Source organism: Periplaneta americana, chromosome 10, assembly GCF_040183065.1.
Source record: "Periplaneta americana isolate PAMFEO1 chromosome 10, P.americana_PAMFEO1_priV1, whole genome shotgun sequence".
Taxonomy (NCBI): Eukaryota; Metazoa; Arthropoda; class Insecta; order Blattodea; family Blattidae; genus Periplaneta; species Periplaneta americana.
The window spans coordinates 175,653,068-175,667,409 of NC_091126.1; the positions used below are offsets into that span (position 1 = coordinate 175,653,068).

At 34.9% G+C, this 14,342-nt stretch overlaps 1 protein-coding gene across 4 annotated transcripts in view; it reads right to left on the reverse strand.

The window, feature by feature from the left end:
• Positions 1-1,303: 1,303 nt before the first annotated feature.
• The window catches only part of Sara (Smad anchor for receptor activation), a 55,140-nt gene continuing 42,101 nt past the window's right edge, over positions 1,304-14,342 (reverse strand). For 3 of the 4 annotated variants that reach the window (XM_069838444.1, XM_069838445.1, XM_069838443.1), the window contains exons 15-20: positions 12,068-12,221; positions 11,860-11,978; positions 8,866-8,990; positions 5,706-5,826; positions 3,953-4,114; positions 1,304-2,386 (exon numbers count right to left, since the gene is read on the reverse strand). In XM_069838444.1, coding sequence (XP_069694545.1) covers positions 2,228-2,386; positions 3,953-4,114; positions 5,706-5,826; positions 8,866-8,990; positions 11,860-11,978; positions 12,068-12,221 — 840 coding nt within the window. In that variant the 3' untranslated portion in view covers positions 1,304-2,227. The remainder of the gene's footprint in view (positions 2,387-3,952; positions 4,115-5,705; positions 5,827-8,865; positions 8,991-11,859; positions 11,979-12,067; positions 12,222-14,342) is intronic. The other variant, XM_069838446.1, reaches the window with a different exon arrangement.

Sequence of the window (14,342 nt, forward strand, 5' to 3'; positions counted from 1 at the left end):
CGCAACTGCACAGGTTATATCAGCGTTGCCGGATGTGCCAGAATTTTGCCCCCGCAGGGGTTCTTTTACATGCCAGTAAATCTATTGACATGAGCCTTTTGCATTTAAGCACACTTAAATGCCATCGACCTGGCCCAGGATCGAACCCGCAACCTTGGGCATAGGAGGCCAGCGCCATACCAACTCGCCAACCAGGTCGACTAGGGATGTCAATGTTAGAACATTAATATACAATTGACTTCATTCAGTGCACTTCAGTTTAGTTTGTGGCAATTCAGTAGACATTAGAAAAGCGAATCTTCATATATTATGAAGAAATCATACAAAATTATCATCTGGTGGCATCCATTGGATGTTCAAACCAGTTACTTTTGCATTTTATCCAGCATTGATGTAACTTTTAGTTCATTTAAAATTTCTTCATTATTCTTGTGATCTAACAAAATATACTGTGCTGTTTTTCTCATGAATTTTATTTCAACCGCTCTAATTCTTCATTTATCAGATGTTTTTAGAGTCCATATCTCACTATCATATATTAACATTGCTAGATCATTGATGTGGTTACTGAACAGAGTGGAACATATTACAGGACCTTGTGGGAGTCTTAACTCTTATTTGAATGTATTTTGATAATGCTGTTCTGTATCTAACTGCGAGCCATCTTTGATTCCAGAAATTCTGGAACCACCTTAGCATATGTCCTGTTATGCCATATGTTCTCATTTTATGGAGTAATTTTTTATGTAAAATATAGTCAAATGCTTCTTTAAAGTGAATGAAAAGGGCAGGGAATGTTTTGTTATTCAAGTTTTCTTTTAAATCCTGCATAAATCTGGCTTGTTTCTGTGCATAAATCGAGGGATTTTTATTGCTAAAAGCTGATGCACTGAATCAATGATAAGCAGTGAGGGAAGTGAGACGGTATGCACCGGTATGGAATACCACCATTGGCTTCTATGGCCAGAAAACATACCGTTAGTGAAAAATGACATACCAACAATGAAAAAATGTCATCCGTTAAAATTTGTTTATACATTACATTAAGTAAGGCACTTCGAATCTTAACATTATTTAAATGATAAGTGTCAATGGACATTTCAAAATAATCTAGTAAATAACTGAAGTAACTTGAAATTATTTTACTAAGAAATTTAACGTGTTGCGTAAGCTTCAAAGATTCGCGTTACTGACTGCATAAACAATTTGTTGTATACATCATGTATGTGTATGTTGTAAGGGAGGGGATATGCCTCTTTTAAATCGAGGTATGCCAAGGGAAAAATCTTGAGATAGCATACCACCTCTGTTAATTTTTCCACTTCCCTCACTGTTGATAAGCCAGCTCTTACTTGCCATGTCACTTTTCGAATGGCATCACACTAGGTGAAACCTGTTTCCAGACAAACACTCATTACATTAATCAATGTAACACTGCTCATTTAAACGAAATCATAATAATTTCAGTTTACCTGCATCAACCCAAAAATATTTGCACCTATTATTCTTAGTCTTCGTAAAACTTCGTACTTCAACAACTTCTTACACCAAATCATCAACAGTTATTGTACATTTTACATTGCACTATTTCATATACATGCTACTCAAATTTATTTAACTGGAGAGGAGGAAAAAAAAAGAGACAGCTGTTCATTTTGATATTATTAGATATGTAAAAATTCTGAAACTATGAAATTGATGTTTTTGCCATAAATTACCAGAAAAGTACAAAGTACTAAAATCTTACCACCAATCACACTCTGGGACTGTACACAGAAACAGACAGACAAAGAGGCAGACAGGCTGGAGGGGGCATGACAGGGAGGGATTGCGGAGGAAGAGTGGGGGGATGGCAGAATCATTTGTTATATGTTCATATGGTCAGCATATTGCAAGAATGGAAGGAATGCAGAAAGGGCGATGGAAGAAAGAATGAGGAATTTGGATCTAATAACTCCGAAGCAGTGTTAAGACCATGACCCTCTGTGGGCTCCCTCACAGACCACAGTTTTAACATAATTTCATATTCAGCATCTTATATATTTGTCTCCTTACACATGGCAATCGAATGTCCTCTCATACAGAAATTTTTACCGTAACCCATATTCCGTCAATTTCTTTATCAACATAATGTACAATATGATACACAAAGCTGCAAAAATATTTTGGTATTTTCTATATACTGCACATTTATTCACAATAAAGGAAGCTCTGGCAGTTACCGTGGTCACTGCAGCATCACATGGAATATCAGCTCCAAGACAGCTGCCGAGCTATCCTGTGACATGGACGCTGCTTTGTGAAGTACAGGCACTAATTCATTGTCCAGGCTATCCATGTAGATGGGAGGCAGCTTCTCTCCTTTGCTGCCAGCTTCGTAGCCAACCTGCATTCAAACACAGCCATAACATCACCATTTGAAATATGTACTGATGAATGATCTCTCACTATCTGTTCCATACTAATAAACATCATTACTACATATGACTAAGACGTATGACAGTCATCAATAAAAGTTCTACATACAGGGTGATTCAGACTACCCGTAACAGTCATTTATTTCGGAAACTAATGCATTAAAATTTTCGAGAAAAAAATATTTACTACTAAACCACATGTGAACTTTCACTTGAGCTTAATTTCATCAATCAGCTCTAACAGGAAGTAGTGTCAGTGGCGTATCACTTTAAAATTTCAAATGGGAGTATAGGTCAAATAGGGTACCATTTGATAGAGCTCTTCAAAACAAACAACTTTCATAGGAAACGTTTTTATTAATTCCTGTTCTTTCAATGAGAAAATGTACGAAAAGGCAATAGGTGATTCGGACCACATGTAAGTCATTTACTTCGGAATCTAGTGCATTAAAATTTTCTAGACAAAAATATTTATAACTAAACCACATGTGAACTTTCACTTGAGCTTGATTTCATTAATCATCTCGAACAGGAAGTAGGGTCAGTGGCGTATCACTTTAAAATTTCAAATGGGAGTCCGGGTCAAATAAGGTACCATTTGATAAGAGCTCTTCAAAACAAACGACTTTCACTGTCCCACAATAAGAGATAACATAAAACAGTGAATCCGGGAGACCTGCCAGTCACTTGACCACGCCAAAGTGTTACGGGTCACTGACAGTGTTAGAAGAAGAGTACGGGTGTGTGCTGCTCAGAACGGCAGACAGTTTGAACATTTATAAAAATTAATGGCATTGTCCAGTCTTTCAGTAAAATGTTAACATTAACTGTCTTGTTTACATTTTCGTCTTTTAACATTTCTCAATATTGATGGCATTATCTTTTTGTACGTTTTATCATTGAAAGAGTAGGAATTGGTAAAAACGTTTCCTATGAAAGTTGTTTGTTTTGAAGAGCTCTATCAAATGCTACCCTATTTGACCCATACTCCCACTTGAAATTTTAAAGTGATACGCCACTGACCCTATTTCCTGTTAGAGCTGATTGATGAAATTAAGCTCAAGTGAAAGTTCACATGTGGTTTAGTGATAAATATTTTTTTCTCAAAAATTTTAATGCATTAGTTTCCGAAATAAATTACTGTTACGGGTGGTCTGAATCACCCTGTATGATTCTTGTGCTGATAAAGCTTATCTTGTGTACCAAGTACAACTGTCTTGCTGAACTTCTGATGTTGAAACATTTCCTTTTCTTCCTCGGCTACATGCCTTCAAGACGACATAAAAAGGCTATAAGTGGCAAAGCGACAAACTGTAGAAAACAGAGCTTCCTTGTGCAACTTGTAATGTAAAATCATACATATTACACATCTGTGGGAGAAGTTACGCTCTAAATAAAATTACAATGGCACTTATAATTTTTCTCAGTTTACTGAGACATGCATATGGACTCTTTTCTTGCAAAAACTACTAATTTTCAAAGATATTGGCACTGACAACCCTTTTATGTCCAGTCTTCAATTACACAGTACTCACATTTTCTGGGTGCACTGTGGCACGTACAGCAATCTTGGTAAGCCCAGCCTGAGCCAAGAGATCCAATAATTTAATCAGCGCCAAGCAAGTGGCTCTTGCGAGTGACTCAGAGAGACGACTGATGTCAAGAGGATCTCCATTCCTTCCCGAGCCTTCATCTGACTGCAAGAACAACAAAAATTCAGTTCATGTAAGAGCACATGTCTGGGAAATAAAAAAAAAAAGAAAATAAATAAGTGCCAAAAAATTTGTCAGATTATAAACTGTGGAAAGGTAGTTTTGGTGCAGCTTTTGAATTTTATTTTTACTCATTCCAATTTTCAGGCAGGACAGGCAACTCAGTCACAAATATAAGTGCAGTGAAATTTAAAATTAAAGAAATTATTATGACAAATTAACACAGCAGTAGATAATTACTGTAATTGTTAATTAATTTAATTTACCTATGCATATTAGTTATACATTTTTTGACATCTTGACATGTTCTGCATATAATGGGAACAGTAAAAAGTTACAAAATGCTGCACAACTGTTGACATGATTGTATAAATACCCATAAACTAACCAAATTGGATGCCATAAAATGTCCTATATGTAATGGAAGGAAAAAGTGTGTTCCCTTTTATTATTATTTGAAATTAACGTCACCTTGCAACATTTAATAGTCTGTTTATTAAGGGTGATTTACGAGAAGTTACTGCCACCTACGGAGCATATTTCCAAAGACATTTTGGACAAAATATGTCACACAAACATGGGACCTATTCTCAATATTTTCAGAGTTACACTAATTTGTAATTGTTAAGAAAATACCTTTTTTCTTCAGTTTTAAGAGCAAAAGAATATTACAATTAGAGAATGAACTATTCAGACATAATTTAACTGGCTAGTATTCTGAAACTAAAAATGTGTTGTTAATTCCATAGTTGCTTTGTACAGAATTTTTTTCAAACTTTAACTACAAAATTACATTTTTCTTACGCATTAATCAAAACAACAAATTGTTACAAATAATCCATTCTTGCAAACTCTTTAAGATTGTACATTAGGATGTAAAATTGAGCTGTAAAGAATAAAGTTGCTAGAATTCGTGTGATCTGTAACAACTGTTGTGATAAGTGGGTAAGAATAATGTAATTTTTAGTAAAAAATTGAAAAAAAAAAAAAAATTGTACGAAGAAACTTAGGAATGAACAATACATTTTTAGCTTCAGAATACTAGCCAATTAAAGAAAGTATACTTCTGAATAATTCATTCTCTATTTGTAACATTCTTTTACCATTTAAAATAAAGAAAATGGTATTTTTTTTAACTTCAAATTAGTGTAACTCTGAAAATATTGAGGACAGTACCCATGTTTATGACAGTTTTTGCTCAGAATAGCTTCATAAATAAGCTCTGTAAGTGGCAGTAACGCCGTATGAATCACCCTGTATTTTGATATGCAGTTTCCCTTCACCAAACTTCTATTGTCTGGAAGTCAGATTCCTAGTTATAGTTCTGGTGTCAGGTGGAAATCATCATAACTCTTTCACAGGATTAGTTCCTGATCACTCCTCCTCTGTATATTTTACAGAGCATATAATGATGGTACTGCAGCACTCCAGTCCATGACAAAATATTAAATATCAGTACACAATACTAACAACTAGCTGAACTAAAACAAATAAGGCATATATTATCTAGCACAAAATTCGTAATATTCAGAGAATTTTGGTTTTGTTACACTGAGCAAATACTTGATATACATACTTGCAGTATAAACACTTCTGTCCAACGGATGAATCTGCAGGAGCCCATGTAATCTGTACCATTATGCACTCTGATGGAAGGAACTCCATCCAGTGCTCGACCATCAATGCTGCTCTTCACACTGGAATTAAATAAAATTGGCTGTTATATATTTTTTTCAGAGCAGATAGTACTGGCAAAAACAAGAAAGTAAGTTCCCAAAACATATAAGGGCTATTCCATATGAAATCGATCAGTAAAAAACGTTGCATTTTTTTTATACTCTAATTTTTTCCCTATTTATACAAGGTGCTGAGGAGAGTGCATTTGCAAATATATACTATCGAAAGTCAAACGGTTTTCGTATTGTTGAGCGACAAATTTAGCGTATTTTAGACAAACAAGCCTCTTTCAGCGCTCAGAACTCTGGAACCATTTACTGCAGAACATTGAACGAGAGCTCATTTTTGAAGCTGACATTTGGTAGGTTATGATAAGAAGTAATCCTTATTTTTATTGTATACAAAGAGACAGATAATATGATTTTACCTACTTTTAGGCTTTTTGCCCATTTCTAAAAATGTAAAAAAATATTGAGAAAAAACCTTGAATTATTAAGAGGGATTCGGCATTGTTTTCTTAGTGTCACTGCAATAAGTTTCGGGGGTATTAAATAAATTATATTCACACGCCTGGACTTGAACGGCTCAGTACCGCACGCACTGGCCGAGAGATGAAGATAAGCGAGCGCTGGGCGTCATTTTACTCCTGTGTTTATGAAAACCTGTGATAAAGCTAGCCCAGCCATGCACTACTAGACGAAACATCACGTGTTTATGTCTCCTGGCCTTGCTTGCCTGGGCTAGCTTCGGCCTCACAGTCAGCTGGTTAGCTCACGCGCGTACTATTTATTATCTTTATTTGATTTTTAAATACTTTCTTATTAACGTTGCACCAGTAAAAAAGTGTGTTTATTTGTACTTTCAATGCGGAATCTAACCATATATTTTAAAAATATTTTTTCGTGGGCAAAGGTGTCTTAATTAAGAAAAATCTAAATTTCTCCATTTCCATAAAAAGTAAGAAAAATTGTTTACATGTCAATATAAACTTTAACTTTTCAGCATCAAAATAAACCATGATTTTGATCATTGGGTGAAAGAGTTTCGGAGCCACAACAGTTTAAATTTGCTAATTTTATGAAAATACGATAAATTAAAATATTTTAAATTTAAACACTATGAAGTTCTGATGCCTCAAACTTTGCACAAAGCATTGTATCATAGTTGTCTACGGACAGAAAAAGTTTCATTGTATTTAAAAATTGCAAGGTCAATTTTCTCTATATTTCGGTCGATTTGAGATGGAATAGCCCATATCTGGAAACAAATTTCTATTGAGATATAGATTATTCTTCAGTGTTATCTATTATCATCATTTGTGTTGCTGTTTTCAAATTGCTGGAGCTTGGTTTCACACCATCAGTCCTCGTGCTTCCCTTCGGTTCTTTTCCCCTGGGTCTAGTCGTCTGCAGTGAACATGTGTTGCACAAGGAGCACCATATTCCTGAGACTTTTCCCATTGTCTGAAGGTATTCATCTAAGCAGTCGTGGCCTGTTTCTAACTGAAAAATGCTATTGCAGTTCTTCGTGGAATGTGTTTAGTCTTGTCAGCATATTTATCAATGACTTCATTTTTCTTATTGAAATGGTGACTCTTATTCTGTTCTTCTTTATTATGGTATATATTCTGTTTTCCTTCCTATAGCCTTCTTTACAGCGAAATCTATTTTGCTGATATCTGTACAATTTAGAACCTTGTCATTGTCACTTGTTTAAAACACAAAACAAAGGTTCATATACAGATAATAGTACATTATGCAACGAGCCTATAATGGTAGTAATTAAGACGCGAGTATGTTTATGAAACGAGCGCAAGCGAGTTTCATAATTTTCATACGAGTGTCTTAATTACCATTATAGGTAAGTTTCATATGACTTTTTATGCTCGACCATATTTCTAACTTGAAATTATTCATAAGTATTCATGTTATTCTTATCTGACTGGGGAGCAGAACTGACCTTGTGCAATATCTCGTAAATTGTGAGATGTGCGCAGACGCGAAAGTATTGATTTTTTCCGAGACACAAATGTCCTTGACCTTGATATAATCTAGAGAGTAAAATAAAGATTAATCTTGATATAAACTTGAAATTGATTTAGACATTGAAAAACGAGATGACAAATTGAATTTATTTGAATGAATAGTAACAGAACATAACCCTCTGCGACAGTATTGGATTTCCAGCCTCCGTAACGTTTCGCTAGTTGTCTTTCAATCGCATATCCGAGAATAATCGATACTTGTGCTTACATATTGCTACAATGGTGTTTTCTCATTGGTGGAACACCTGAACTTTAATGAATAGGTGTACTTTAATGAGGTCCATTAAAGGGCTGCTACCAGGTGTATAATTACTACATTTCAGCATGGTCGAGCATAAAATAAAATAAATTACAAATAAATACAAGACGAGATAAAATACAAACGAAAATAAAAATAATAACATAAGAAATAAACCGGTGGATATAATAATTTTAATAAATGTGAGGATTGAATCAGCACTCCTTGTGTTGGGTCACAGTCCCAAAGTTATTATTATTTACAAAATGAATAGAGAAATAAACTATAAACTTAAATAAGATCGCAGCTACAATGAAATATCATAAATATATAATATTTAGTTAAGAATTTACATAATTTTGTACCTTAATCAACTAAAACAATTTGTGAAAACGAAACTCTATACATACAAATATAATACAATTGAAGAGCTTGCGGGAAAAACGATGAATGTCACATTTCTATTAATGATTACATAATGATCTAATTGAGATTATAACTGCAAAATGTAGTGCTGTTTCTATAGAAAATAAAGGAAAGGATTACTGTATTCGTGGTGATAATTCTCCTTTTTACCATTTTTCATAAGAACAACATTAAATTTCGCAGTAATCCATTGCATTAGATAATGACATCAACCTTAAGAAAACTGTGACATTCATCGTTTTTCCCGCAAACTCTTCAATTAATTTATACACAGATAAAGTTACTTAATCAAATTAAGACATAACCATATTATTAATTTTCTTATACACAGCTGTGTGTACTGAGTCTTACCCGACATTGAAATTCCTGTCATCCTGGACCCACTTCATGTTGACGAGTTCATCGGGCTGACTGGCGCCAGCTGGGCCACAGCCAATGCAGAAGTCCTGCATGTTGCGCAGTGCTCCCCGCAATGCCTGCACAATATATCATTGCAGACAACCTAACAATTGTCACAATCCTTCAAAATGACTGACTCATATCCCAGAGAAATGGCACAAAGCTGCAAAAACACTCACTCACAGTCTTTGGTAGGAACTCCCATATACTCAAATGGAAGTTCAAATTTAAAATCTGCACCCTATTTTGCAGCTACTTTGCAATTACCTAATTCAGTCATATTACCGGTAAAGGTAATTATCTGAAGACAAAACCTTCACATATTATGAAGTCAAACATCTTTTGAAATTAGTTGCTTAAATGTAAAGGACTCTACCTTACAAAATAACGTTTCTACTCCACTGTCACTTATGAGAAAATAAGAAAATGGTTGATTAAATGGCGATCTTACTCGTGTTAATTGTGTAAGCATGTGCTTCTTCACTCCATCCTCAGAGCCTACTATATCTCGGCGTCATCTCGAACTTCGCTGCCTGCTGTCAACAGATGCTCATTTCCATGATGCTTTCTATGCCTACCACATCCACTTTCTATTGCATTTCTATATTTCGTGAGGTGTGGATCCTATTTCTAAGATTTTTTGTTAATTTATGCTGTTTATGCATTGTTATAATGGTGATTAAGCAAAAGAAATTAATGATCGGATATAAAATGAAAACAATAAGGGATGTCGAGGCTAATCCTCAAACAACACTATCACATATGGCAAAACACATGGTTTGTCAACTACTTCGTTATGGGGAATAATGAAAACGAAAGAAGAAATTTTCAATGCCGAGTTTCAGTGTGGTTTGGGTTCAACCAAATGGAAAAACATTCGTACCTCACCATTTAAAAAGTTAGAAAATATTATAACAAATAATGCAAAACTAAATGCATTTCGATTCAACTCATAAAATACAAATTGTTTGAAGAATCAATGACTTGGCAATGCTGCTGCCTCACTGCCACATGATTCCCCGTCCCTCCCTACATCTACATGAAGCTGTGTTCCTATTTCTCTGCTAATTCCCGCCCTTTGCAAGAACCAGTCACATTTAATGATGAATGTAGCAGCGCACATCCATTAGGCCCGTAACACACTTGAAGAGTTTTCGCTAGCGAGAAATATGTTGCGAGAAAGAGGCGAAGAGCCTTCCTCCACACACTTGGCGAGTTCTCGCTATCACAGATCACACCTCGCTATGATCATCTATGCACTGCCTTCATGCAGAACGCATTTTTCTGATTATAGTAATCACTCGTTGGGGGAAATATTATAGGTTATGTATTTATTTATATTGTCGTACTTTAAAAATTACATACGAACGCTTTGTTGAATCTAAGTATTCAGATGATGAGGAAATGGAGTTACATGAACATATTTTGTTCATGAAAAGAAGAAGTAGACCTAAAATTAAAGCCACAAATATCTGAAAATCACAAAGTTTTGGACACTGGTTTCGATTTGATTTGAATGATGATATGTTTAGGCGTTATTTCAGGTTCAATGGACCACAGTTTTTTTTGCCATTCATGATATGATAGAGAATTCTTTGCTATATTCTGATTAAAATTACATAAACTGTTAAGACATATAGATACATTATTTCAAATGTTTAATCAATACTATTAAATCTCCTAAAAATAAAATATAGCCCTATTTATTTTCAGATAATCTGATATTTGTCTCCAGATTTCTTCATTAAGTTTCGTGTTTTTATAATTTTCATCCCGTGTATCATATAAATAGGCCTACGGGTGACATCGTACAAGTTCGATAAGTTTCTGACTGCAATTATCAGCCATCTTTCCTCATTTTCAAATAAAAACAATACAATTCATCGCCACCTGTGATATCTTTTTCTACATTCAATCGTCATAAAGAGTATAAATGTCAAACATCTTTGATAAATGTGTCAAGAAAATTCGCTGAGCTACCAATTCCAGCGAGAAACTCGCGCGAGGTTTTTGCCTTGAGCGAGAATCTCTTCCAGTGTGTGGATGTCCATTTGAATCCATGTTATCAATTTTTTTAATTTTCTCGCAACACATTTCTCGCTGGCGAAAATTCTGCAAGTGTGTTATGGGCCTTAGAGTCGCTTCTTGTCTTTGTGTTGTTTGCTGAGGTGTGTGGTGTCAACGCTACTACAGTGAGAGATGGAATTTTTCACTGTTACAGTACATATCACTAGAAAACAATGGCCATCAAAAGAAAAATGCTTTCTCTCGCGGAAAAGTTAATTTAATTCGCAAAATGGAAAAAAATATCCAAATGCATAGATATCCGAGATGACGAGAAGATGACTTGATTGACACTCAGTTTTCTCTTGTTTTTCATTTTTTTGTAAAGTATTGGCCATAATTTATTTATTGTAGTTTTTTTTCATATAAATTGCATTTCTGCAAAGTACTCAAACATTTTTAAACAAAATTAGCAAACCCCTATTTAGCGTCAACTCCGATTTAAGGTTAATTATTCCGCATCCCCAGAAAAACGTTAAACAGAGGTTCTACTGCCATTACTTCAGCCTTTCCTTCCCATTTTACGTAAAGTCCTTTTTAAGGAAAAAAAATAGTAATCCCTTAGAGATTCCTTAAAAACAGGTTCTACTGCACTTTCACACCACATTTGACCACACTGCCGTGAATGTATAATATTCAGGCTTTCCATTTAGTTTCAAAACAGAAATATTAACTTACAATATATTTACAAAATGTTTAAAAATTCTTAAAAATTCAATAAACTACATTTGAATAATAAAATAAAAAAGAAGTAACAGAATTGATAATTTAAAACCTTTCATTTGAAGCTGAAACTGGACATAGTAAGACACAAAATGATCCACTCCCTGTATTTTCTCATGTATTCAAATTTATCGAAGACTACATTTCACTGTAATATACCTGCATCGTGTCTGAGGTAATCTGGACCATTAGGCCATCCTCCACTATACTGGACTTTGCTGTTAAGTTGGACGAAGCCTTCAAAGCCCCATTGAAGACCACGAAACTCGCTCCAGTCACTGAACAGAATAACGAATGTGTTCACATAATGTTATACAAGAATAAAATTCCACAAACCTCAATTCAAGTCTCTCCTTTGTCCTCTCACCTTTGCGAGGCTTATTGTGAATATTGATGGCTTGCGTGTGATAGCTCTCATCTCGATTGGATTGAATGCACACAAGATGAGAATCTGCCAAGAAACTGAAGTTGGACGCCAGTGCCAGTACGTGGTCATTGGAATTATTCAGTGCCCTTGTTACCTATTGCACAAACAAGAGGATATGCTTTAATAAAGCGTAGTGATGTCAACTACAGTGCTAAATATGTAAGGGATCAACACTTTTATCAGTTTTGATTCGAACACTTCGTCTTTTAGAGTTTTTCTCATCTAATGAAAATCCCATCAAACATACTGTCTGAGCCTACTCAAAAAATGATATGAACAAGGTGTTCAATGACAGTAACTTCACAGAGCAAATCCTTAAGTACAGAATTTTCCTTTTTCCTTTGCCATTTTTCATTAGGCCTTTTTTTTTATTTAATCTCAGTAAAAAGAATGGCTTTTCCCATGCGTGGTAAAACTACTTCAGTGCAGAATTGAGGGCGGTAATGTAGTCAATGTCAACATTAGATATTTTTCACGAGGTGACCACCTTCATGTCCTATAGTAGTCAAGCTTCAGGTTGAAGCACACATCTGGGAAATATCCATTACTGAAAGTGATTTATTAATAAATAATTAAAGTATTAAATATCCTTAAGCCGTAAATGTGACAGAAACTTTATGCAAAATTATTTGTTGGAACCAAGAACCTTTATGTAAAAACATTTATAAAATCCCTATTCCTAAATATGTTTTAAAGAGAATGAAATCAAAGTACATAATGTAAAATAATTACACATCTTGATTACACAACTTTTAACACTGTATCACTTCGGAATATGTATGATAAAACTTTCTTGTGTTAAATTTTAAAGTACCTTGTTAACATGTTTCGACCTATTTTGGGTCATCTTCAGAACTGGTTGTTGTTGGTCTTGGCGCCTCTTGTTTCCTGTGAGGGTGTGTTCTTAGTGTAGAGTCAAAGAGTGTGTGTGTGTTTTGAAATTGAGTTGTGTGTTGAGAACACACAACACAAACAAGCTGTATTCCGAACAATGGTACACAGACTACTCAACATACCAATGAACCAACAGGATTACAACGAAGAACTAAACACAATCAAACACATAGCACAAGAAAACGGATACAACCCCAACATAATAGACAACATAATACGTAAGACAAAACAAAACCACAAAAAACAGAAGAATACAACACAAACACAAGAACACAAAAAATACATCACACTAACATAAGAAAACAAAAACACACATAAAATTACAACCTCATTCAAGATTTTAAATTACAACATCGCATACAGAACAAATAACACTCCACAAAAACATCTCAACACACAAACAACACAAACAAATACAACCACACAGACGTATACAAACTCAAATGTAACACCTGCAACAACTTCTACATAGGACAGGCAGGCAGATCATTTCAAACACATTACAAAGAACACATCACAGCCATAACAAAACTACAAAACACCTCCACATATGCAGAACACATCACAAATGCCAACCACACCTACAGAGACATCAACACAGACATGGAAATACTGCACATCCAACCAAAAAGCCAGAAACTCAACACACTAGAACAATATGAAATATACAGACACACAAAAACACACCCCAACGATATTCTCAACACACAACTCAATTTCAAAACACATACACTCTTTGACTCTACACTACGAACGCACCCTCACAGGAAACAAGAGGTGCCAAGACCAACAACGACCAGTTTCGAAGATGACCCAAAATAGGTCGAAACATGTTAACAAGGACGTTAAAATTTAACACAAGAAAGTCTTATCATACATATTCCGAAGTAAAATAATTGTTTCTGGGAAATCTAAATGCAAAGGAAGAAAATAGTAGAGGAGTTTCCCATTTATTATACGCTCAGGATTCGTCATCAGAAGGACTGTCACTGAACACCTTCCACCCTTTATTTATATGACAACACAATCTGTGTGTATTTGTATCATTGCTACTGACATTTGAGGTCACAGTTACCTGATGTCTCTGAAGATATACGTTGCCAGTTCCCCTTTCATTCATTCACATCTATAATTCGGATGACTTTGATTCTTTGCCTATGATAACGCCCATGAAAGTATCTTGGTAGGTAGTTGTCTATCCTATGAAGTTCCTCAGCATAACACATCAGTCTGACATAACTGGCATAAAAGATTAACAAATGGGAGACTGGACCAATGAAACAATGACTATGCACAAAGATTTTCCAGGATCTGTGGGTTA